Here is a 27,296-nt window from a genome sequence, read left to right as displayed (position 1 = left end):
AAGTTAGATGTTGTGGATTTCAATACTGGACAAACAGACATGCATTCAGCTCTATATATATATATTCCAATTTACAGTGGCTGGGAGAGATTAGCTGAGTACAGCTTTTACAGAACTGCTTCATAAATGGAGCAGTCACTCACAAACAGTTACAGGGCAAGCCAATTGGACCACTGTCTCGGGGTTCCAAAACTGACCCACATGAAAATTAAAAACAATGAGTTCATGACCCCCACACACACACTGCTGAATTTAAGATTTGCAGCCCCCCGAGTCTAGTGTAAAAAGGAAAAGGCTATACCATCCTCAGATGCCACCATTCGATTACAGTGAATTGCCAGAGAAAATGCTGCTAACTCTTGTTTTAATGAACAAACCAAACCACACTAACAGCAGACACATTCCAGCTGGTGACAATTTAAAAAAAAAAAAAAAAGAACATCTTTGGCATCCACTTTTCCAAACATTATTTATTGTATCATACACATTTACAAACAGTGCGCTGGCAAGAACCCGTGTACACACACTTAATGTAACAAGAAGATTGCAAAAGGCAGGCATTGAGTAAATCTGTGTGTATGTCGCTGGCTGTCCCTTGTGCCGTCCTCAGCTTTGCAGACTGAGCCGTGTGGGAGGAGATCTTACATTTTCAGAGGACCTGACCATCCTGGCAAAGTGTAGACGTCTAGAACTGAAACTGATTGGCTGAGTTGGCCAAGCTGCATCTCATGAAGGTGTGCATTTGGTCAATGAATGAGGATGAGAGTGCCAAGTGATGGCTGACGGCAAAGGGCACACGGAGAACTGAGCAAGTGTTTGGACAAAATTAAGAGCACTTCCCAGTGGTAGGTGATTTAGGCGTCACAGGGACAACCACTGGACCTTTGAGAGCCATACTGCATTTGGACTGTTAAGTGGATGTGCACTTCATAGAAACGTAAAATTCTTAATTAAATAATGTCCAGTTAATAAAATGAGACTATTACTGCACCCGACTCATGTAGCCATCCCAGGATGATCAAAGTTAGACTTTGTTTTTGTGTACATGGACATTGTAGCTCAAGCAGCTTGCTAACATCAATCAAAAAGGAAATTCATGGCCTGGCATTGACTAAACGAGGCTGCCAAGCAGTGTAAGCCACGTACGTAGCCAGAGCTCTTGTTATGGCTGAATTTACAGTACAGTACATTATTACACTAAAGAAATGTGACACAGAGGGGTGCTTGGCTTCATCTCAGTTACAATACCTCAGTTTGAATGAGGGGAACCAAAATCCAAACAGAATGTTTGTGAGCTCCCTCTACCACCCACCGGCCCTTAGCCCACCAAGGTCCTCGGCTGTAGACGTGTGATCTGCAACACAGCCAGTGATGTCTATAATTCACATTTGTTTGGTCGTTACATTAATAAAATGCAATCATAAACACACATTGTATAAGCAGGCATCCTCCTTGACTCCTCGGTGAACAGGCTAGACAATGTGTATGGCCCCCTGGGAGCCACTAGTGTGTCCCCACATACCCCAAATCTGAGTAGTCCCATACTCCACTCCCGTCTGTGCTAATCCTGGGACCCCGAACTTGACCGGTAGAATCCTTCTGTGCTATGTGATGCTCGACCCACCATCTCCTGTCCCCACTCTCGATGGCTGGACTCCTGTAGGCCTCGCCCTGTGGTCTCAATGGGCAGGGCACAAGAGGCAATGGCGGCCAAAACGCAGCAGCAACAGTATACAGAGAGCGTGAGATAAACAGAAGATTCTAGCATGACCTGGGGAAGCAGAAAACAGAAAAACATGAGGGGGAAGATTGCTGTAGGATTGTCTGGCATGGCCCCCTACACATTGAACTGTATACTGCAGGTCACCCTACCCTGTGTGATTGTCAAAAGTGTAACTAACTGAAGTTGTAGGAATAAGGATATTACTTGAATCGTTTACATTTGTAAATTTCTCTGGATAAAAGTGTTGACTAAATGAATACAAATGCTATTTAATATATAATGTACACTCACTGGCCACTTTATTAGGTACACCTATTCAACTGCTTGTTAACACACACATCTAATCAGCCAATAACATGGCATAAACTCAGTGCTTTTAGGCCTGTGGATATTGTCAAACCAACCTGCTTAAGTTCAAACTAAGCATTAGAATGGGCAAGAAAGGTGATTTAAGTGACTTTCAATGTGGTTGTTGATGCCAGATGGGCTGGTCTGAGGATTTCAGAAACTGCTGATCTACTGGGATTTTCACACATAACCATCTTTAGGGTTTACAGAGAATGGTCCAAAAAAAAGGAAAACATCCAGTAAGTGGCAGTTATCTGGGAGAAAATGGCTTGTTGATGGCAGAGATTAGAGGCGAATGGCCAGGCTGGTTTGAGCTGACAGAAAGGCAACAGTGACTCAGATAACCACTAGTTATAACCAAGGTATGCAGGAGAGCATCTCTGAATGCACAGTACGTGGAATCTTGAAGCAGATGGGCTACAGCAGCAGGAAACCACACTGGGTGCCACTCCTGTCAGGTAAGAACAAGCAACTGAGGCAATAATTCACACAGGTTCACCAAAATAGGAGATTAGAAGATTGGAAAAATGTTGCCTGGTCACATAAGCCTCAATTTCTGTTGTGACACTCAGATGGTAGGGTCAGAATTTGGCGTCAACAACATGAAACATGGATCCATCTTCTCTTGTATCCATGGGGATATTTTCTTAGCATTCTTTGGTCCCCTTAGTACCAACTGAGCATTGTTTAAATGTCACAACCTACCTGAGTATTGTTACTGACCATGTCCATCCCTTTATGACTGCAGTGTACCCATCTTCTGACAGCTACTTCCAACAGGATAACGTGCCATGTCAGAAAGATCAAATCATCTCAAACTGGCTTCTTGAATATGACAATGAGTTCACTGGACGGACTCAAATGGCCTCCAAATTTCCCAGATCTCAATCCAATAAGAGCACCTTCCGAATATAGTGGACAGAGAGATTTGCATCATGGATGTGCAGCCAACAAATCTGCAGCCACTGTGTGATGCTATCATGTCAATATGGGCCAAAACCCCTGAGCAATGCTTCTAGCACCTTGTTGAATCTATGCCATGAAGAATTATGGAAGTTCTGAAGGCAAAAAGGGGTCCAACTCAGTACTAGTAAGGAGTACCTTATAAAGTGGCCGGTGTGTGTATGTTTCCAACGCTTTTGATGACTCAATGGCCAACTGTTTGACAATTACATTTGGCAATAGACTCCAAAAACAACTTTGCTTTAATTGTTCTATTTCAGCCAGGGTCCCCCAACCTCCCCCTACCAGTTGGGTTTAAATCTTTGTTTTATGCCTTCTTCGTTCACGTTAATATTGGAAATTATATCAGAAATATGATATTATCCCAAACTAATAAAACACATTAATATATTGTCTGGTGTCTTTGTGTATAATCTGCCTTTTTAATGTACCTTCTGTTTTGTAGGTGGTCCCCCAAGAGGCAGGGCCACCTGCCCATCACCACTGGAGATGGCTCTATAAGGGCAAGGAATTCCCACTGTTCCTGGCAGTTCGACTGAAAGAACTAAGACGTGTTGTGTTACTGTGATCTTGTAAGTTAATTGTGATTTTTGGGATTTTTATGTCATGCTGTTTTTGATTTCATTCTGCCCTTGTTCTCCACATACTTTCAAATTTTTGAAAAGGATTTGTGTGGAGAATAAATCTTTTATAAAGATTCTACGTGGCCCTTTTTGTATTTAGCTGAGAGTTAGGACAGGATTTCCCCCTCTGGTAGGTATTTTTAGAAGTGTTTTTGAGAATTGTGTACTTTAGGACTCACAGTCGAAAAAAACGATCTTATGATTAATTGATTTTTTTTGGGGTCTTTGAAATGGAAACATAAATAAATACACAGAATTTGTGGAAACTACAGGCTTCCATTAAATAGTGCTGCAGTAACCCTGAGAATGTCTGGGCCATCGCTGCTGGGTGTTATGTGCACCCCAGCACTCCACGTCTTGATGGAGTAGACTGGGCCTTCACTTGTATTGTCCATGGCTTACTGGGGAGCAGAAGAGCACAAATGGACCAACATGTCACCTTGTGTAGATTTCAAAGTAGACAGCAATAACATACTGTGTACCATCTCTGGAGCCACTCTGGCCGAATCTCAGTTGCAGAACCATGCAGCTGTGGGGTGCTTGATGTTCAGACTGTGACTAACCAAAGGATGCTAATGATGAGCTTCTGTTGTATTGCAAGCAAACTGAAAGAATTAAAGGTGTCATGTACTCCTCTGGTATGAGGACTCTAACTGACCTGGGCAATGAAGGGTGTGATGAGAGCACCAACTCGAGCCATCCCACTGCATGTCCCCAAACCCAAAGCTCGTGTGGCTGTGGGGTAGACCTGTGAGAAAAGGTGACATCATTATTATTACTATTACAACATATTCCCATATATGCTCTTAGTACATGCAGACCACAGTAGTGGAAAATATTACTGATATTAAATGTGGTCAGTGACCTATAACTACATGCAACACAAGGTCGAAAAGGACCTTCCAGCCCCACTCCCAACTACAGAACATCTGCCCACTCCCTTAAACAACAAGGGTGCTATAGGAAACACTATTGTTACTTATTATAACACACCATAGTGTTTTCATACCTGCTGAATCCAATTCAGGGTCATAAGGCCTGAAGTCTGTATTAAACTGGGGTAACACATTTTTTTTATTTGTTTTGCTTTCTGCAAAGTTGTTTGTGATTATAATAAATAGCTTGAAGCTGTACACAAGCATACTAAATTGAATGTATCACGCAGGAATTCAGAGAAACAAGAAATTAACATTTCTTGAATTTAGTGTGTTTAGTCACTTAATGATGCATTAGTTCAACTTAGCTGAAACATTTTGCTGCTGATTTTCGTGTGTACTCCGCCTATGTTGCTTCCCGTTTAAGTGTCCAACAATACTAGCCCAGCATCGATAGACTCCACTTTCCCTATTACCACATTTCCATTGATGCAATATCCTGGTGAAACCTTTAATTAAGTGCATCAATGACTTCACCAAGGTTAGCAGGGAGGAATGTGCATGCAGAAAATGAATCTTTTGCAACATATTATAATTTATATTATTGTACGCTTGAAGCAAGTTGCCAACCAGCTGAACATAGCCTGGTGCTCTGTAGTTGCCAAGAAAATTTTCAACTACATCCTTGAATGCCTTCCATGTGATTTTCATCTGGCCACACAAGCAGATCTTCGAGCTTCTTGTCACAGATGACATGTCTGATTAGTGGACCATCAAAAATGCCTTCCTTAATCTTGGCATCAGTTATTTGTAGAAACATCTGCCTCACATACTGAAATTGTTTACCTTCCTTGTTCATTTTTCATTTGTTTTATATGGAGAGGAAGCAAAAATCTTTGTTGGGTTGACATGTGCTACACTTTTCTACCCTTATTGAGCGACCAGATAATTTTAATATAATGAGACCCCTTAGAATGGCTGTCCTAGTCACAAAGAAAACAAAAGTGCTTGGTATATCTGAGCTGTAGTGCTACTACAGTACTTTTAGATCAACGCAGAAATTGTAGTTGCAGTTGCTCTACTGTGTATGCATACAAATAAAATGAGAGGGAATCATAAAAAATAGTCAATTACAATATGAACACTTATATTTAAAGGAGATTTTTGTGATCTACAGGCTAAAATCCATAAGATACACCCAAAAGTATCTGGGAAACAAACTCTTCATTGATTAGCATTATTATTATTATTATTATTATTAGTATTATAAAGGGAATTATAATAGTATGGCTAGAGCCTCCTCACCTCAGGAGTGTAAACATAAGCTGCTTGAAATCCCCCAGAAATAAATGCTCGTGCAATAAACAGAAAGATTGTGAGTGCTGTCCTGTGGGAAACATAAAACAGACCATATAATAATGAAAACATTTACCTAGTAAATTTTATCATACAAATTAATTAATTTGTGGAGATTAAGATATATTACTGCCTGCTCTGAGGCGACTTGGTTGTATGCCACACTAAAGGCCAGAGAACGTCACCTCTCATATACATAAAAACATCCTTTTCACAAACCTTTATTAACTAATTTAGAGTCCCATATGAAAGAGGCGTCTTATTTTTTAGTTTTGGAGAAGATTATAATATGATCAGCTCACCTAAAGTCATCTTCACAAAACATTTTAAACATGGACGCACTCCTTAGAAGCTCAAAATGGGATCACAGGGAGGAATTCTCACCTTCCTACGCAGGCAAATAAGAGCAGAGTGCAGGATGAAAATACAACAAAAGACAGTGCCATTGTTTTCTTACGGCCAATCCGATCAATTATCCAAAGTGTAATGAGCACTCCTGTCAAACAGATGAACAGGTTATATTTAGTAAAATGTGTGATGAGAGGTCACTGAAATAAAATGGAACAGTAAACACAAAATAATGTGAGGAGAGTAAAAGGGATTAGCAGGAAGGTGGAATGAAGTCTGTTTACCATTAATAACAACCAAAAAGGTCTGTAAAGTGAACCTCTTTTAAAAAATATTCAAGATAAATAATTTATGTTGACTATCACTAAAAAAACACAATCAGATTAACAAAGATTTCATTTAGACGTTTAACAAATGAGGCATCTAAAATTCACTTCTAAGGGGACACTGTTATCTGCCCAGTCTAAAGTCTTAGCTTATTTTGGAATTCTTACATGTCCAAATGCCCACCCTAGGATGACACCTTTGAAGGTTCACTCTGGGTGTCCTTATTTCTTAAAGAGATTTTCTCTAACTGGCTAAGTGACTCTTCACTACTCTGATGAGTGTACATTATTTGTGTGTTTCTGTTGCACCATGAACCGTGTCAGTAGGGGGCAGTCCCACAGCCTTTAAAATGTTAATTCAAGCGCTCCTTCCCTACTCATATTGCTACTTTACACTTTAACACCCATTGGTACGCCGAATGCTGTTCTACACGTTGCAGTTTAAAGATTAACAGCTCCATTTTGTGTATATGTCTAATCCGCGGAGAACACTTAACACTGCTAATTGTCTAAACTCACTAAGACAGGAGAACTAGTGACTCAGACCTGTGAGGAAATATGCAAGTGAGAGTCCGTGGGGCAGAGCCATGTGTGCTGGAGCTGCATAAAGTAGCCATGGTAGCAGTTTCAGCTTCAAAAAATAAAGACAACACAGCCTTTGAGCAAATTTAGTTCACTAAATTCATTTAGCCATTCTACAAACTAGGGAGCTGGTTGAGCAGTCAATGGAGGGTGTGTAGCATGTAGTGGCACAAACAGAGTGAATCAGCAGATTTTGCTAAGAAGGTAAATAACTGACATAAGTTGGACTTGTGAGGCCATGGCAAACACCGCTTGTGAATAGTAATATTATAAAGACCAATAAAATGATTCATAAGTGTCATAAAGAAACTGCTAGTTATTATTGACAAGGTGTTGACAGTTATTATTTATGATCTGCTGGAAGAATCTATATAACTGAATAACAGCAAATCACTCTGCTCTATAATTGAATAACAGCCAATCACACGTCTCAATAATTGAATAACAGCCAAATCTCACACCTCTGTTGGCATCATAGCATGAAAGTAGAGAAAGTAAAAAACGCTACTGGCCATAAACATATTACAGATTGTTTTGGAGATAATATTTTTTTGTTTTTGCAAATACAGTATTATCAAACCCTCAATCTACTTCAGAAGCTTCTTCTGGCAGCCCAGGCACAAGACTGAAATCTACTGGAATACAAATACTGTTACAAGAGATGACAAAAGTAACAGAAGTCAGTGCTGCTGATAACACCATTTAACCAGACTTGCCAAAAAGTGGTGACGGACTGAGGATGTTACATAATTTAGTTAAAACTGACATATTTGCAGCTGCCTAGAGTCACTAGCTTCATTTTATTTTGTGCTGCATCAGAAGAATTCAGGGGACTGCATACTGAACTTTTCTTATTTTATATGTATTTCTCTACAAAGCAATGGATATATATGTGTGTTTCAGTAGTTAGTTCATGCACCTTGACTTTTTTTTAATAAATTAGATATTTTTTAACTTCTTTCTGCAAGATCTTTGTATAAAACATGACACTGTAAATCAGTTAAATCCACTTGACTTAATAGCAACCGATATATTGTCACAAATTTCATGTTGTTAGCACCCTTTCCTTGTCTCTAGGTGCAATATGACTATTCCAAAGGTGACTGGCCTAGTGTGCTTATACACTGTGAACTTACACGGATCAGACCTGTTTAAATGTATTGACACTACCAAAATTAAGAAAAAAAACCTGTCAGTATAATGGGTTGGGTGACATCATTTCACTCTGAATGCCCTGCACGGGTCCTGCTAAGAAGGAAGGTGTGAGTTTTCCGTCACACAGTATATAGCAGAGCTCACCTACCTGGAAATTCAGACAGCGTTGTCCACAGCAGGTCCTTGTAGTCATTCTCTGTCAAGTATTTACATTCAAGGCCGCACCGTGGCTCCATTGTCCTTCTGCCTTTGGATGCTGCTAAAACACAATTCACTGATGATCCTTCCAGGTACCTACATGCTGGTCTGTTGTTATCCTGACTGCCTCATGTGATTATCAGGTATGTATGGTGACTTGGCTGGTATTCATTTTATTAGAAATGATTCACTGGTTCCAGTTTTGACAGGATAAGGAATGGGTAAATGAGAACAGTTGCAATGGAATATAAAGCAAATTGAAAAACAAACTCCTTTGACTTCTGTATGAGCAATGACCACTGGTTCAAATGAAGTCCATCATTTTATACAAACAGGCCTTTAAGACCAATTAACACACTACCTTTATGTCACTTTTCAACACAATTGACCATTTTCACTTTTATTGATGTTTTTTGCAAAATCTGCACTACAGGACATAACCTAAAATTTTTAACTCAAATTAATGTAAATCAAGGCTGTGGGTAGAGGAGATTCTCCCTGCAATTTCAGTCACAACACCAGCTTATCACAGAGCTCACTTGTGCACACATTGATGCTGGGCCATTTTAGAATTGCTAGTTACCTTAATATATAAGCATTTGAGAATGCAGAAGAAAAATCCATACAGACAAAGGGAGCCTGTGCAGAAACTACCTAGAGAGCAACCAGGATCCTGAATCTGGGAGGCAGCAGTGCTAACCAGCATGTCACCATCCTGCCCCATTTCATAAGACTTGTTTAGACAATGAGCTGTCCTCTCTAGTCCCCTTATTTTGCCTCTGAGGGGCCGTGTGGAAAAAGGATGAGATGTTTTTGGCCATGTCTGAATCACATTCAAACACTGACAGTGAACACATCATCTTATGTTGCATTGACTTTCAGGGCACCACTAGCCACAGAGGGTATACCAGCTCTTAGTGGCAGCTGCTTGCCAACACTTTCATTCATAAGCATTACTAAATACAGTAACGGTGAAAGGAGACTCTTACAATGAAGCCTACGACAATCATACGACATCCTAATTAGTACAAAAGCTGCTTGTGTTGAGGGCTCACCAACCCTTTCGTAACAGACGCTAGGGTTGTTGTTTAAGACAATGCTGTTGTCATTAGTGAGAACTCACTTGAGACACCACCACTTTCATATCCTTACTTGTGGCAAGTGTAGTGGGAGACAGTGAGGCTGCAAACAGATGGGAAGCCTGCCGCTGCGTATTATCATACCTCAGAAGGACCATTTCTTCAAATGGGCATGGTGGTAGACCCTTTAACTCCACTGGCTCCACTGCTGCTTACTGCTTAAGAGTCCTCAGATTCACAGCCAGCATCTCTTTGTGAGCACATGAAATGGACAGTGGTCAGCCCCCAACTGTCCACCTAAAAGTGGAAACCAGTTCTACCCAAGGATCAATCACTATGGCTATCCTGGCAGCTAACAGGGATCTCCATTTTATTAAATTTTTTTTAGCCTTAATAGGGATAATCAGACTGTGTCTTATGGAAATACAGGAAAAAATCTGAAAATTAGTCTGTCACTCACCACTGCAGATATCCCCTGCTTGAAATAGCTCAGTAGTCAGCAAAACCAAACCATAGTATGAAAAGGCATTGGAGAACCTGGAACAGAAGGACAGGAGAGTTTAAGAAGGCCATGCTAATATGGAGGGCAGAAGGGACGACTTTGCTTAAAATGTTTGCTTAAAAGTATTTGAAGAATATGCCATTAACAATCTATGTGTGACAGAATTACTATCCATAGCCCACATAAGCCAACATGGACAGACACTCCACTCCTAAATTATTAGCAGGTCTCAATGAATTAATAAAAGCAGATTCTCACGACTTTAAGTGGACAGTCAAGCCATCACTGCATTCTATGCCCTTGCCTTCTGTATAAGTAATCTTCCTGATTCCTTCTCAAATACCAGGTTGGATGAAATTACCTCTTAGATTGCTACAAAATGACCTGTAAAATCTTCCTATGAATGGTTGTGGAGAAGCTGAAGTTGTCATAATAACACAGACAGAAAAGCAGAGATGTATGTGGCAATTCTCACTTTGATTTTAAAGAACTCCTAGTATTCATTCACTACAAGCACCCTGTTCAACTTAGACTTGTGGAGTTTTTCCTGCTCAAACAAATCACAATTTTTTCATGGTGTCTATTTCTGCACATAATTAATTCAGCCTGCACAAGATGGATGGCTTGTCTTTACCTGTACTCAAGGTATACAAATCTTGTGCCATGCATCCACTTCCTCACCACGGACTGAAGTACTTGGTGGTCAACTGGCACTTTTGGACGTAGATTTGCCAAAGCAGATCAACTGCGTTAGACTCTGGGAGGAGGTGGCATAGTGATTAAGCCTTTGGATTTCAATCCCTGAGATGGTGGGTTCAAATCCCCCTACTCACACTGTGTTACCCTGAGCAGGTAATTTCAATTGTCTGTGCTCCAGTTGAGAAAAAATAAATGTTACCAATTGTATCTCATATATTGCAAGTTACCTCAGATAAAGATGTCAGCCAAATAAGTAAGTAAATACTGGAACCTCAAAAATACAAAGGGAACATGATGATTTCAGATAGAGTGAAAGTAAAAAATAGATTTTTCTTTGACCAGGTACTTAAGTATGTGACATATTTAAAATTGAAATTACGGAGACATGCTGAAGGAGGCAAAATAGATTTTGCCATTTCTACTGAATGTTATACTTACCAAATAAACCACAGTAGCAAGGTGGTCCAACGGAAATGAGGAGTGAACAGATCACGAATCTTACCCCGATCCTCCTGTCAAAGAGAAACAAAATCTGTCCATAATCATGTTTTCTTTTACCATATTTTCCATTTTTAGGGGCAGCACGCTCATCAGATAACCCAGACTCTGCCATTTAGGGACATCAAAGCAATTTTTTAATGGAGGATGACTCAACTGCTTTACTTTGTCCTTCTTTGATGCATTTATACATTGCTTCATTTTCTTTTCTGGTTGTTGCTCCTATTGGGAATGCAGAAGGACGTGACCTGGTCTACATGGTCACAAATGAAAAACTAAGAACTACAGCCTAAACCTGACCAGCACCACACCTTTAATGGAGCACATCATCAAAAGATGACTTATAAAACACATAAAAAACAATCATACTTTTTCTTATAGAAATTAATCCCTGCTTATGGTGTCTAGACATTAACGGTGGTCATTTTGAGCTACAATATTTAAAGTAATTAAACATGAGCTGTTGTGATGTGAGATTTTGCATATAACTTGATGAATAGTTTGTATGTCTTTATTTGTAACTTAGGCAAAGCAATGTAATAATAGTGTTACATTATGTGAGAAGCATTCATGTTTAAAATCCCCCACCCCCATCCACCTCCACCACCAGGAATCTGTCTCTTTGAATTTTACGACAGAGTTAGGGGAAGGTGTCTAAAACAAGTTTGGCTATAGTTTCTCTGAAGTCTCTCAACCCCCATAAGAAAGCCAGGCTGCCTAACTGCTAAGCTTTACCTTAACTTATGGTTTTGGGGGGTGGCAGGTGTTAAGATGTTCTATTCCCCCACTGGTCTGAAGTATGGCTGTTTGGAATTGGCTTGTATCAGAAGCCTTTAAGTACCACAATGTCCTATTGGCTGTAGGGGTTGGACAGAACTTCTATAAAATGTGCTTGGTTAACCTCACTCTCTCTCTCTTACTAACATCTGATGAAGGAGCATCTTCCTCTCTCTTACCAAACTGATGAACTGAAAGGAAAACACAATGGAGAGCACAGCTCAGCAGCCATACTGAAACAGGCATGCAGCGAGCTGACCACAAATGATGCCTTAACTAGAGACATTAAGTAACAAACACGTCTGTGTGCTGCCTAAAACTACACATCACCATTTAATCAGGTTGTATGGTTGCCAATATTCAAATTTACTTTGCATATTGTTATTATTTATTAATATTACCCAATAATATATTGTTTAAATTGTAATATAACTCCTGCTTGTCTTTTACTACACCTAATTGCCTGAGGTTATAGATGTAAAAGGGAAGGTGGGAAGAAGTTATATACTATAATACCTTATAAACAGTGTTAAGTTTGTGAGATTAGGCATTCTGACAAAGGCTACATATTAATAATACAAAAGGGGAACGTAGAGCAATATAATACTCTACCAAGACAAAACATGTGCCACGAGGTACTGCCTATGAACACACTCATGATGCCCTTGTTCTGTATGCACTGGTTATTCTTCCTTTACTAAACACACAGGTGATGTAGAGCACAGCTTAACTAGCTGCTGTCCTCTCTAAAGCTGGTTCTATTCCACTGCCCAGTTCTTTAAGAATAGGCTTCAGTATTCGGCATCACTAAACTGGATAAGCGAGTTGGCAAATTAATAGAAGGATGGGTGAAAAAAAAGCTGAAATGCGCAGTAGACAACAAATATAACTGTTCTTCCAGAATATGAAACGCAGAAAATTACTTAGTATGGGACTGGAAAATCAAATACCAGAAAATTAAATGTGAATCAGAAAACTGGCAAAGATTCACAACTGGGAGGTCAAAAACACACACTGGCATCAAGCCAAAAATCAGAAATTTATTCATTCATTATCCAGGAAGACAACCTAAAGAATAACTCACTAAGACCTTAATGTTCACTCCGTAAACTCGGACGATGAGGAAGTGATCAGTGTGACCTTTATACTGTATTGCTGATGACATCTCTTCCAGGTAATTTACTTAACAACACCGCAGTTAAGAGAGTTTCACTGGGAATAGTGCTACCCATGGAGTGATAAATTAATCAGACCACTTTCACTATAACACTGATTGCGCCAGGACACTCCCAGGAGATCACTGTCCCCAGCTATCTTCAGACATTACAATATAACTTCTGGCTAGACATGTTTTCTTGAGCAATTTCAAAATGCCACATTTAATTAGATTGTTATATATTATTTATTTAAATGTAGTCATCTTCCTGTTGAGTATATTCTGTACAGTATTTACGTGTTGGCCATTTTGGGCAGGGATTGATCTTTTAACCACAGATGCTGGTCCTATAATGTAGGGGGTTAGAACAGATACTCCTAACCTCTCTTGGTAAAATTATATTTTGTCCCATTTTTCCAAATCTTACATGCTTTATTCAAATAAGAACTGAATGGCCATGCTTCTCTGCCTGCTCCATTGGCAAGTTGTCTGCTGCTTCCACTCAGTTGATTAATGATGTGCTCCTTTGAATGAAAATAGTGTAAGAACCCAGCTAAATTAACTGAGCAAGTGTATAAAATTAATGACACAAAATATTACTGAGTACTTCAATGGACTGCAGAGCTGAATCACATTTAAAAAATCTAGACTAATCATTATTTTACTTAGCAGCAATATGCAATTAGGCTCTATTGTATGGAGCAGCGTGGCTAACAATGTAGTCCAGTATGCTGATGGTGAACAACTGTAGGAGAAATCATTTAAACAGACAGCATATTGTACTGCATAGCTAATCTCCACTCACCTGTCTGGCTACAATTAATTTCCCAAGGGGCATGGGAGCTCCGTTTTCTGTGGCAATGCGTTTCAATGTGGCAAGAGCCTTTTCTTGATTTCCAGTAAGCACATCGTACCGTGCACTCTCTGGCAACCACTTTTGGGAAAAAAAAGACAAGGCTGAACATAAGAATGTTTTGCAATACAGTCAGACCACGCTGTAAAAAATGTGCACTACTTACAAAACAAAGGATGGCAAAGAGAAGGAGTGGCACGGTGGACAAGAGTAGCAGCCATGTCCAGCCCAATCTGGGCATAACCAAGATGGCCAGCAGTACTTCAAACACTGTTCCTAGTGCCCAGAACACCTGTTACAGATCAAGTGAAGAGTATTAGAATGGGAAGAGATGCACCAATCTTTAATATCTTCAAAGTCATTTTGGGTGGTCTTGGTTTTCTAAATATTGATCATTGTTATTGTGAGGTATTTTTTTATTGTATGCTGCTAAGCGCTAAGGTTGTTACTGCTTTACTAGGCCCAAGATTCATATCAGGCATCCCAGAATGTTTTGGCTGCCTACTTGTAAGCTACAGCATACCTCAGTCATAAATGCATTTACTGTAGGTGGTACTGTCCAAAGTGTAAAACAGAGCTACACTAAACTAGAAATGGTGCTCCAAGTGTTGTGTCTCTGTGTGAACAAATAAAGACATGCTGACCTGTATTTTTACAATATTGTCTGCCACTGATTGTCTGTGCAACTCACATTGGCTTATTGTATTATAACTGCAATCTAGTAATTGGTAAAAAGATTAGCCATACCTCTATTAGCAAGATACACTTGGCTCTAGATTTCATGGGCAGGAATTCAGCATATAGTGTCACTCTGGAGGGAGGAATGAGGAAAGCAACAATCAGACATCTAAAAACAGCCTTCTTTGATGAGTCAATTAAACTTCACCTTTGGTTAGCATCATCATGAGGAGCTTTGAAAAATCAACAAGGATGCAACATGAAGTAATAGAAGATTACGAAGCCTATTTCACTAGTTTATAAGGAGTAACCTGCAAAGACAGAGATGCTGGGGTGGGTAAGTTTTAAAAATGCTTTTATGTCTGACTGAAAGATGACTGAGGGGTTATGGATTTGTGTTCATGCTCTGTCATGCATACTACTGAAAAGAGAACTCTCACAAGATCAGTTGAATGGCAGGGGATTACTTAATGTTGAAAGTGCATCAATTGCTTACGAAAATTAAGATATTATAGAATTATTTCTGCATGAGACCTACACACTATCACTGATCAACACAATCCTCAAAATTTCATGCATTCTGACAATATTTGCACTGGGGTCCATTAACCCACTTTAGAAAAGTATAAAATGACCTGATGTCACTGAGAGGTGCTGGCGGGCCATCAGTTAGGGAGCATATAAAAATCGACAAAACAATGCAAACCCTTCTAAACTAAAGACCCTTGTGGCATCCTACTAGGGAGCTGCTACTCGAAATCTTCCCTTCTAGAAGGTGACTTAAAATTACCTTAAATAGGCCAAGATCACCAAATAAATATTAAAATAACAGAGAGACTGGCATAGGGACACTAAACAATACATGTTCACTGGCCATTTTGTGTGTGCGTATAGTTCTAGGTCTTGAAATGGTTTTACACGTTGCTTATGCCATTTTGAACTATGTTTCATCTTCCATGTAGCTGCTATATAAAATATTATTTATCTATCCTTATACAGCAGCTTGAGTATCTATCTATCTATCTGTCTATCTATCTATCATTAAATAGCACCCTTCATATCTGTCTGTCTATCTAATATATAGATGTCATCCACTCTGTGCATTAGGCATGTACAATTCATTACTGTATTCAAAATTACTACTTATGTAATTGTTACAGATTAAACATGAAGTTACAATGAAACTAAACATTAGTCACAGTTCAGATATGGAATAAATTTAATTACTATAGTAATACAAATGTGTCCATGTATTATACAGTCCATTATGTAAAATTATAAATGAATGAAAAAAGTGGTGCAATGTTGGGGAATGCTAATGAGTGTAACCAGTTATTGGGAGTCCCTGTGACATATTATACTATCCATACCATTTCTTGAGTGTATTTTTGTTTTAGGCATCTGTCAACCCCAGCCATCTTATTTCTCGAGGCTTGCAATTTGGCAGGTCTACTTACGACTGAGGAACACCTCCAATCCCGACTCCCACCAGGCCCCTCAGGAAGAGGATCCAGCCATACACTGGGGCAAAGGCGCTGAGTACTCCATAGTACAGTGTCCACAGCACGCTGATCTTTAATCCCTGTCAATGACACACATGCTGTTTAAAGGAGGCAAATGCTCAAGAATCTTCAATCCTTTTACAACTAAGAACAGGTAGGGTAAGCCCATAGTTTAGATAAACAGAGAAATAATTATGAAAGGCATTATTAGATAGAGGGTGGCATGGTGGCGCAGTGGGTAGTGCTGCTGCTTCACAGTTAGGAGACACGGGTTCGCTGCCCAGGTCCTCCCTGCGTGGAGTTTGCGTGTTCTCCCCGTGTATAAAGACATGCAGGTTAGGTGCATTGGTGATTATAAATTGTCCTTAGTGTGTGCTTGGTGTGTGGGTGTGTGCCCTGCGGTGGGCTGGCACCCTGCCCGGGGTTTGTTTCCTGCATTTCGCCTTGTGTTGGCTGGGATTGGCTCCAGCAGACCCCCGTGACCCTGTAGTAAGGATATAGCTGGTTGAACAATGGAGGGATTATTAGATAGATAGATAGATAGATAGATAGATAGATAGATAGATAGATAGATAGATAGATAGATAGATAGATAGATAGAACACTGAAAATTGCGGAATCATTGATTTGAATCTTAAGAAAGTGAGAGGAGCACAATCTACTTTTGTTTTGTCTGTGTCCCATGACACATTATTTTATTTTAAAGTTTTGTTATTAAATGTACATTGGCTGGGTTGGTATCCGGGTTCAATCACGCCTCTATGATTCATTTATTCAACACAGACACACAGAAAAGAAAGGTGCTATATGATAAATCTAAATAACTAACAACTAAACCAACTCATACTGGGCCAAAAGTTCTCGCATAACTCAACATGAGTCACTGCATCATCCTAAAAATACAAACTGTTTTGTTCATAACTGAGATGATCTGTATGATGTACATACTGTTTTCCTCCCATACTGGTCTGAAATATTTCCCCACAGTGATGAGCTCAACATCATTCCAATGAAGACAACCTGCAAAAAAAGAAAAAAAAACAAAGGCTGCGAGGGATGCTTCCACACTTCCAAAAGATGGTAACTAAGGTTTAATAAGGCATTAACTAAGTGAAACTGCTGCTTTCTTTTTCCAGTACAGCAATTCCTACTTACACTATTAAATATTTATCTGATCGATTTAAATTGTTTTGCTCCAAAAAAGAAAACATGTAAAAGAATAATGAATGGTTAATTCATTTTTGTAACCTTTTTAATTGCCTGTTAAGTGAATCTGAGTGCCTTTGTTAGGTATCATAATGGTGGCATCAACGATTTCTGTAAATAATTTAGGTTATTTAGGAATATACACAGCATGCAACCCTGTAATTGCTTTAAGTCGATGACCCTCTGCAAGAGTTTTCTAATTAATGGATATGCCCAGCACCTCGCTTTAAGAGTGCTAATCCAAAAAGACTTGCAGTAATTCCTGTTTGTTCATGAGGCAAGGAAGATGTTAATGTTCACAGCGAGGCGTGAAGCAGAGCTTGACACACGGTAGCGAACCACAACAAACTTACCGACGTGAGCAGGGCAACCTGCCAGCTGGGCAGTTTCCACTCACAGTGCAGCTGAGGGGCTAAAATGCTCAGGATCATCATCTCCATGGCGTCAGCCATCTGTGCGGAAACAAGCAAAATTAATGGGCACAATTTAAAAAATCATTTACATATTCTTTCCATGATTTTTGTATTTTTCTTACCACAGGCCAAAGATGGACACTTGAACCAGTGACCCCAATTCCTTTAATTGAACAAATACTTTTCTATCTATTTTTCAAAAATGATAATCAGATTGAGGGTTGCTGTTAAAATTGGGTACAAAGTGGGAACCAATTGAGAACAGAACACCAGGCCATCATGGGGCACACTCACCCATACTGGGCCACTTTATAGTTACTAGATGCCAATAGTGAGAAGTTGCTCAGGGTCCATTCTTCTCTGGTTCACATCTTCAAACCAAAAGGCAGGCTGTGAACTCGCGGCCTCCATTTTCTTAACCAGTTGAGAAGTCAAGCAAAATGACCCCTTTTATTGGCTAACTATAAAGATTACAATATGCAAGCTTTGAAGGCAACTCAGACCCTTCTTCAGGAGAGATGTAATGACCAGGTGAGTTAAAGGAACTCCACTTTCCCATGAAAGCAGGGCTTCTACCTGTGAAAATGTTATATTACATAGCATTAAGCTCACTCTTCAGCCTTACTGGCCCTGACTACACCTAACTACCACATAAAACCTCATAAAGACACAACACACCTCAGAGAAAATGTCCAGTATAGATTTGAACCTAAGACTCCCAATCCCTGTGCCACACTTAAAGCAAACAAGTAACGTGTTTCTCAATCCTCTATTTAGATTTTATTTTTTATATATAAAATGTCCTCTGTTTCTGCTAAAAAAAGAAACCAGGCCTTGTGTATAAACCCTAATTAGGCCAGGTGTGTCAGATTTAGGGATTAGTGTCACAACAGAAGGGCACAAGTGACAGGTCTATAAAAATAATCCAAACGAGATGTCTGTCACACACTAAGGAAAGAGATAAAGCCAAACGCCCCACTCCTGAACAAAAAGAGACAACATGGTGGGCTCTACAAATGTACCAACTACATGAGCGACTGCCACTTACTTACCCAGGCCAGACCAGTAAGGACTGATAACTTCCACTGAAATTGTCCAAAGCCAATTGCTTCCACAGCGTCCTCCACCATAAATGTATCTGCAATGAGAGCAAAAGTTGAACATGAGATATCCAGAGACAGCAGAACCATGGTCACCATGCTACAAAAAAGACATAGCAGCACTTGATGCTCTGCAGAGGAGAGCAACCAGGTACATCTCAGGAATTAAGGACATGTCCTTCTCCATCAGAGTCAGAGAATTAAACCTGTTTATTCTCAAGAAAAAGAGGATATGTGGTGAACTAATTCAGGTTTTCAAAATCCTCAAAGGCATCGATAAAGCAGATCTAGCAAAATTCTTTCAACTTAACAGTGAATCACGTACTCAAGGACACCAGCAAAATTAATGACAAGGACATTTAAGACTGAAGCCAGAAAGCAATTCTTTTCTCAAAGAGTTGTAGGAATCTGGAATAAATTGCGGAATCATGGAGTAGAAGCAGAAACCTTGACAAGCTTTAAGACAGATCTGGATGAGATATTGGGACAATTTAGCATTAGATGAACAAACAGGCTTAATGGACTGAATGGCCTCCTCTTGTCTGTCAGATTTCTTATGTCGAATCCAACCAAGCCAGCTAGGTCAATCTTGAGTTGAATTTAGACTTGAAACATGTGGAACAGCATGTCTCAAATAATGCAAGTCAGAGAACCTAAGAGTGATTCTGGGCAACTGGCAGGATCTCAACCCAAGATACCTCCATTAGTGAAATCACAGCCCATCACTAGTAATTTCATTAGCACATCAGCTCAGGCTCAGGCTCTGTTGTGCTACCCATTACGCCTCCCTGTCTTACCATCAGTGGGGTTGGCAAACTCCTTAGGCACAGCCGATTCATCACCAAGCTCAACATGTTCTAAGTCTCCCCGGACTCCCTCGATGTGAATCTCATGCTCTCCGCACACGTGGTCATCCTCCGAACGTGAGCTCTCCCCAGTGCGACGGAACTTCACCACGCTAGGAAACAACAAAAGGAAGAAAGTAACAAACTGTTGTTATGCCCTTATCAATTAAGCAGATAAAAGGCCTGGAGTTGATTTGAGGTGTGGTGCTTGCATGTGGAAGATTTTGCTGTGAACAGACAACATGTGGTCAAAGGAGCTCTCCATGCAGGTGAAAGAAGCCATTCTTAAGCTGCGAAAACAGAAAGAACCCATCTGAGAAACTGCTACAATATTACGAGTGGCAAAATCTACAGTTTGGTACATCCTGAGAAAGAAAGCAAACACTGGTGAACTCAGCAACGCAAAAAGACCTGGACGTCCACGGAAGACAACAGTGGTGGATGATTGCAGAATCATTTCCATGGTGAAGAGAAACCCCTTCACAACAGCCAGCCAAGTGAACAACAGTCTCCAGGGCTTGGTCAGCGTATCGATATCCAAGTCTACCTTAAAGAGAAGACTGCATGAAAGGAAATACAGAGGGTGCACTGCAAGGTGCAAGCCACTCATAAGCCTCAAGAATAGAAAGGCTAGATTGGACTTTGCTAAAGAACATCTAAAAAGCCAGCACAGTTCTGGAAAAACATTCTTTGGACAGATGAAACCAAGATCAACCTCTACCAGAATGATGGCAAGAAAAAAGTATGGAGAAGGCGTGGAACAGCTCATTATCCAAAGCATACCACATCATCTGTAAAACACGGTGGAGGCAGGCAGTGTGATGACTTGGGCGTGCATGGCTTCCAGTGGCACTGGGACACTAGTGTTTATTGATGAAGTGACACAGGACAGAAGCAGCCGAATGAATTCTGAGGTGTTCAGAGACATACTGTCTGCTCAAATCCAGCTAAATGCAGTCAAATTGATTGGGCGGCGGGTGTTTCATGATACAGATGGACAATGACCCAAAACATACAGCCAAAGAAACCCAGGAGTTTATTAAAGCAAAGAAGTGGAAAATTCTTGAATGGCCCAGTCAGTCACCTGATCTTAACCCAACTGAGCAGGCATTTCAATAGTTGAAGACTAAACTTCGGACAGAAAGGCCCACAAACAAACAGCAACTGAAAGTAAAGCCGCTGCAGCAAAGGCCTGGCAGAGCATTAAAAAGGAGGAAACCCAGCATCTGGTGATGTCCAGGAGTTCAAGACTTAAGGCTGTTATTACCAGCAAAGGGTTTTCAACCAAGTATTAGAAATGAACATTTTATTTCCAGTTACTGTATTTAATTTGTCCAGTTACTTTTGAGCCCCTGAAATGAAGGGATTGTGTTAAAAAAAATGCTTTAGTTGCCTCACATTTTTATGCAATCTTTTTTGTTCAACCCACTGAATTAAAGCTGAAAGTCTGCACTTCAACTGCATCTGAGTTGTTTCATTTAAAATTCATTGTGGTAATGTACAGAACATAATTAGAAAAAAGTTGTCTCTGTCCAAATATTTATGGACCTAACTGTATATGTAGACAGAATATACATATACACACACACACACACACACACATACACAGTGTAAGTGGTATAGTTGGCAGGATTTCTTGACTGTCTGCTTGGCACATACTATATATATTCTGTATATTAGGGTTGGGTGGAATAAACATTTCAAGAAAGTTACCAAATAGACAATTTTGAAAATGGTATGGTACTGGCAGGTCATTACCATAAGTAAACAGCAGGATTAAGAGCCCTTTTACTCAGTGCTTTGCTCTGCCGTTACATGCGCTGTAGTCTCCAAAAAGGGAGAACATGCAACCTCGACTTTCAAAACTCGCCTTGATGTTTTCTTGGAAGAAATAAGTGGATAGGACTGGCAAGCTTTGTTGGGCTGAGTGGCCTGTTCTCGTCTACAGTGTCCTAATGTATAAAGATAGGCCAGGATTTGAACCCAGATCCTAGGAGCTGAGAGGAAGCAGGGCTATGTTCTGTGCCAGGCTCCTTCTTTGTTACACAAGATGTGTTCAGGCTGCCAGCTGCTTCAAAGCTAGTAAAGCTCAGGGAATGTTAGCAGTTTTTGATGTGTTAATTACCAGGATCAGCTGGGATAACCGCTAAACACCCCCATGCCACATCACAGGGTGCTGAGCTCTGAAAAGTCTTGAGAATAATATTCAGGATGGCATAATTACTGCGTGTTCACTTTCTATTTTAGGCTGCTTGACTTTTGTCTGTTATACGTGGGAATTTGCTCTTGTGTTTCAGCAAAAAATTTGATCTGAAGGTAACATGGCCTTCTGTATGGAGTGTGGCCCAGTGGTTAAGTTGTTGGACTCAAAAGCTACAAGGTGGGATGGAGATGCAGTGGTGGGCTCTGCCACCTTAGAGCTCCATCAGACTGGGCTTGAATTCCAGCTTGGAAGGCTCTGTGTGGAGATTTACCTTCCAAGTACCAAATGATGAAATATTTGGTTCATTTGTGACTTTCAGCCCAATATGAGTTCTATTTGTTTGTCCTGTGATGGTTTGGCACCCAGTCCAGGGCTGGTTCCTGCCGTGAACCTAACACTACCAGGAACACCCCCTCTACCACACTATGACAATAAATTGCATTACGTAGATTCAAAAGAATTGGGTGGATGTTAAACTGAATGTTCTTTTTTAGACAGAATGGTTTTATATGATGCAATTTCAATCCTGTTTTGGAAAGATAAAAATTAACCTGAGCAAATCACTTAACCTCCCTGTGATCCAATATGAACAAAAAAATAAAGGAACCTAAGAAAGCTAGTATAATTTATTTTGTTCTCAGCAACATCATTTGGCTTCATCTGCAATGAAAGGTGAAATGAAGAGATTTTCATAAAGATCCCAGCAGGTCACTTTCAAACACTAATACTGACAGCAAATGAACACCTCATTGGACTGGTTCCTGCCTTGCTGCCAAGACCTCCAGGATAGACCCCCAGCTTCGCACAAATGCGTTATGACAATACAGATTGGATATACTGTGGAGTGTAGTTCACAAACATCTGACAAATTAGAGATGCTTCTATTGTAAAAGCTAATTTAGAACTAAGAAGACAGCAAATCTACATCCATGAATTGATATTAGCGGGGTAAAAATCAATGTAGGGAAGACATCAATTACCGCCTAGCAGGAACAAGCACTTACTTATAATTAAAGGTTGTCCAGTAGGTGCCCTCTAGTATCACCGTAGACATGTCACCTGCACTGTGACTCCTGGCAGGTTCTTCCTAACATATCGACATTCAGTAATGCAACAGCGTCAGACATGGGGTCACTGCTTTAAGCAGCTGTGTCGGGTTTTTAAAGATGCCGTGTCCATCCCAAAACTTGTTCAGTATCACCGCTGCACTGTTCACCCAGAATCTGCAATGGCTAAACTAAGAAGACAGTGGTAAAGTGATCCACTGCCTTAGTAGGAAAATTAAAACTGCTTGCTAAAATATGATAGTTTACTGCTAATAGAAACAGAGGCAGAGAGAGAGCAGGTGAAGTCTTTATGCAAAACTGTGGGATAGTTTAAATGTAATTCAGAAATGTAAAGCACCCAACAATTAACTTATAGTAAGTGTCAACCAAAGACAAGATAAAGTTGATTCTTTATTGTCACAGCCATCTGTTTCTTATTTATTGCCATTCTTATAGAACTGATGATATGAGCAGGTTTCTATTTATATTATGGTGAATGGCCAACCATTGGCTAAGGTGTTTGATCTTTCCCACCATTAATGCTAATCTGTGCAATGGCAACAGAAACTCGGAAACAACTGCCCTGTGTATTTGCAAGTTTTCCCTAAATATGTAGATACTTGTAAATGCATCTACTGTCATGGCTAGAGCCACAGACACATGGAATAAGGTACCAGTGTTTTAGGCAGTAGTATTTTTGGGATGCCCAACTTGCAACCTGACATTTGGTAAATGGAGATAGATAAGTCACACTGGGCTGCATGGTCTCCTTCCATTAAGTGCATCTCCTGATGTGGATGATCGACAAGAGCTCTCTCAGTCTGCACACAACTTAATTCTGTCATAGGGTTCACTGAGACTTGTCCATGTCTACTTCTGACTCGCTATAGGAGACCTTTGAACTGGCAGTGTTCAATACTGTAAATATAAAGTACTACGAGTTTGTGAAAGTGACAGAAAATGAGAGAAATCCCACAATGCACCTGTGACCCAAACTTTGTCTAATTACCACCTGGCAAGTGACGCTTTTCCTTCAAATTCTAAAATGCTCCATTTTCTAATTTATAATAAATTCTGGTAAAGTCTTTTAATCAGTGAATCTATTCTGAATATCTCAAGTACATGAACAAACCCAAGTATTCTTATAGAAACACTTGTTGCAAATAAAAACAAAAATGGAAAAGGTAAAAGCAGCCAAATGAGATGAGTTTTTATCGTCCTTTGTGTCAGATGAGTGGGGCCTTCAGACAGTTGGTTACCTTGCCTCTCAAGGTAAAGCTACTATAAAAAGACAGCAATATTTTTAGGCTTTTGATGTCATGGTAACCATGCTTCTCCCTTTAAAAGCACACACTCTGTCCTTGGCTTTGTACTATTGAATTGATAAACTCCAGGCCTCTGTGACCCTGCAGTTAATGAATGAATGATAATGTACAATTGTTTTTTCCATTTTGTGAGCCGAATGATCCTATGACATGTTTTGTTTAGGTGTATTTGGATATAGGCATCAGCTTTTGCACCTTGAGTCCACTGCTGTTTGGATAAGCTCTGTACCCATCACTCTATATTGGATTAAGTGAGTGTCATGAGGACGGCGTAAAAATATAATGATAAAAACATGTACTTAGAAAAAAATAGCATGAAAACCAGTTGTTGTGATTACTATGGCTTAAAATGAAAGTCAGTTAGCCTGGGGGAATATAGGTTGGCTTTGATGAAAGGCTATTAAAAGGCCAGCACACCCTGGAATGAAAGGGACCGGTAGAATTTTTGGCGCCCCTTCTCCCTCCAGGCCGGAGCCCACCTGACTGTTTGAGGTATGTTTTATGTCCTAGAGGGGTCCCAAGCACAAAAATCCTCAAAATACTCAAAATGCCCTTTAGATGAGAAAATACCAGGCTAGTTACACTAAGGAACATATAGGATATGTATAAATAAAAGATTTATTTAAACAAACACACAAAAAAAAAACCTCACTAAAAGAGTGAAGCTCCAAAGGCACAGCAGGGAGGCAAACAAGACCAATCATTTGAAAATCAGCACACAAAGTCAAAAAAAGAGCACAGAGGTCAAAATCAAGATGCTTCAAAAACTAATCAAAAAGCAAAATACACAGGAGAACTTGCCACAACCATGAGGATTTTTAATGAATCACAAGGAACTGTAGGTCGTCCCTGCCTTTATAGAGTTGAGGGCAGTCCCTTGACAATGAAAGGCAGGTGGCCCCACCTCCTGGGGGACCACCCACAACACACATGGAACACAACAGAATACACAACATTTGCATAATGTTGATAAGATTCGCCAAGAAATGTGCTGCACGAAGCAATGACAGATATTAGCATCCTCTTTACATTCACCAACTTCACCCATTTAACCCACCTTTTCTGACTTGTCAAGCAAAGTTTTTTTGTTTAATTATAATGCAGCCATTATTAAAAATGTTCAAGTTTGTGAGGGATAGAGTCTAGCAGCATCTAAAACAATGTCGACATAACAAAAATATTTTGATTGTAATATTGTGCAAATGCTGCTCTCTGAACCTGCCTTCACTCTTAAAATACTGAATCCTTGATAGCACTTTACTGGGTGAACTGGTTCTACTAGACTTGACAAAGAACTGTTTCATTCTGGAATGGGTTCTTTGGATATAAAATTGGTTCTGTGGCATTTGAAAAGGTTCCTAAAACAAACCTTTAAAATCCAATAGGAAATATAAAGCTAATAAAACCTGAATTTAGCCTTTGTTATTCCATTCAACAAGAGTCTTTTGCAACAAAACTTTGTTATTTCAGGTATCTGTTATCATCTCTTCATGGCTATTTAAGGCACACGTTATGGGTCTAAATAAATAGAGGTTCTTTTTGGAACCATAAATGGTTCCCCTATGTCTTCACTCTAAAGAACCAATTTGGCTCCTTCATTCTTAACAGTGTGCTTGTCTATGAAGTTTGGTCACCTTGAAGTCCCACTTGCAAAACTGTTATACAATCATAGTGTCTAATCTGAATCTTCTGTTCCAACTGGACTAATCTAAATTCTGCTTCGCTATCATCTCGCACTGCAAGTCTCCTAGAGTCGGGATGTATATCCTCACATGAATCATAAATTCATCTTTACCTATAAAGCTTGTTTCTTTATAGTTTAACACATACAAAATGATCTTGTATTTGTATACTTTGAATTGTACTCTTGTTTGGCTTAAAGAGTGCTCTGTAAAGTAGATTTGAACTGAATTACAAATAACGACAAATGTATGCTTACTCAAACATTACTTTCAGCTAAAGTGCTGTTTGCGGTGTAAAAGGCGCTTGATATCTTCAAGACAGCTTGACATATTCTCTTTGTCTCCTTAGTGATTTATGATGTTTGTTTCATCTCTATCGTGACGTTTCAGTTCGGTTTACTTCCCTATGGGGTCTTCCGAGCGATGCAATTTTCAGTGTTTGTTTGGTGCTGACATACAAATCTTGGCATATGTAGGAGCTGCCAGCGCCCACATCCCGTGATGGTAAGCGGTGTCTCCCTCTCACACACACACAAACCTCTCCAAGTCTTTCCTCACAGCCTTCCTTTCGTGTCACTCCACCCTGCTCACTCCCGGCTTGCCATGTTCCGTACCTGAAGAAACACCGACACGTACCCGCTGCGTCTGCCGGTCCGTCCTCGCAGGCCCCAGCTCACCGCATTCCTACATCCCAACCCCGTTCGTTTCCGCGCTGCCTTTATCATCAGACGGCTATCGACTTACGGCAATTGTCTCAGCTGGAACAAATCCTCGTCCATGGCGATGGCGTCTGTCGGAGGTCTGGGACGGCGAGCTGTTTCATCGCCGGCGCATCGCCACTTCAGCACCGCCGGATGCTGGACAGCGACGCTCAAGATGCTCCCAAGCCCGTGAGAGAAGAAGGCGGCTACGCAACGGCGATGCCTGCTCCGTTTAATCCTCCGTGATGCTGCGGACAGGTCTCGGAAGAAGAAAGAAAGAAAGCAGGCAAGCAAGCTGAAGGTGGAACCATTCGCTGTGCGCTCTTTTATTTCAGGCGACGAGTATAAGGCGAATACGGAGGGGTGGGGTGCTCGGGGAGAGCGCCAGTGTGCTCTTGAACTTGCCGGCTTTGTCACCCCGGGAGAGGCGTAACAAAAGGGAGGGATCTATGAGCAAAGTGGGGCCCGAGGTGTTCATCATAAGTAAACACTCACTTCACAATGAACTGAATTCACAAATCACAAATGAACACT

At 40.3% G+C, this 27,296-nt stretch overlaps 1 protein-coding gene across 2 annotated transcripts; it reads right to left on the bottom strand.

Annotated features, from left to right (window-relative positions):
• Positions 1-450: 450 nt before the first annotated feature.
• svopa (SV2 related protein a) lies at positions 451-27,296 on the bottom strand. 2 transcript variants are annotated; one of them, XM_039771810.1, is made up of 16 exons: positions 26,806-27,296; positions 19,758-19,918; positions 18,913-18,998; positions 17,801-17,899; positions 17,190-17,261; positions 16,197-16,321; positions 14,809-14,872; positions 14,228-14,353; positions 14,014-14,142; positions 11,216-11,289; positions 10,037-10,113; positions 8,448-8,558; positions 6,273-6,384; positions 5,838-5,919; positions 4,316-4,405; positions 451-1,771 (listed from the first exon to the last, which is right to left on the bottom strand). In XM_039771810.1, the coding sequence occupies exons 1-16, from the start codon at positions 26,838-26,840 to the stop codon at positions 1,562-1,564; spliced, it is 1,653 nt and encodes a 550-aa protein (XP_039627744.1). In that variant the 5' UTR covers positions 26,841-27,296; the 3' UTR covers positions 451-1,561. The 2 variants fall into 2 exon arrangements, with proteins under 2 accessions (XP_039627744.1, XP_039627745.1); XM_039771811.1 differs by having other exon boundaries at positions 8,448-8,555.

Source organism: Polypterus senegalus, chromosome 12, assembly GCF_016835505.1.
Source record: "Polypterus senegalus isolate Bchr_013 chromosome 12, ASM1683550v1, whole genome shotgun sequence".
In the NCBI taxonomy this organism is placed as follows: domain Eukaryota; kingdom Metazoa; phylum Chordata; class Cladistia; order Polypteriformes; family Polypteridae; genus Polypterus; species Polypterus senegalus.
This window is presented reverse-complemented; position numbering and strand designations above follow the sequence as displayed.

Bases quoted from the DNA above. Each gene is read 5' to 3' on its own strand.
- svopa (XM_039771810.1), bottom strand. From the start codon at position 26,840: ATGGACGAGGATTTGTTCCAGCTGAGACAATTGCC. The intron at 18,999-19,757 runs GTAAGACAGGGA...CTCTCATTGCAG, and splicing joins GTTTGCCAACCCCACTGATG to ATACATTTATGGTGGAGGAC. The intron at 17,900-18,912 runs GTAAGTAAGTGG...GTTTCCGCACAG, and splicing joins TCCTTACTGGTCTGGCCTGG to ATGGCTGACGCCATGGAGAT.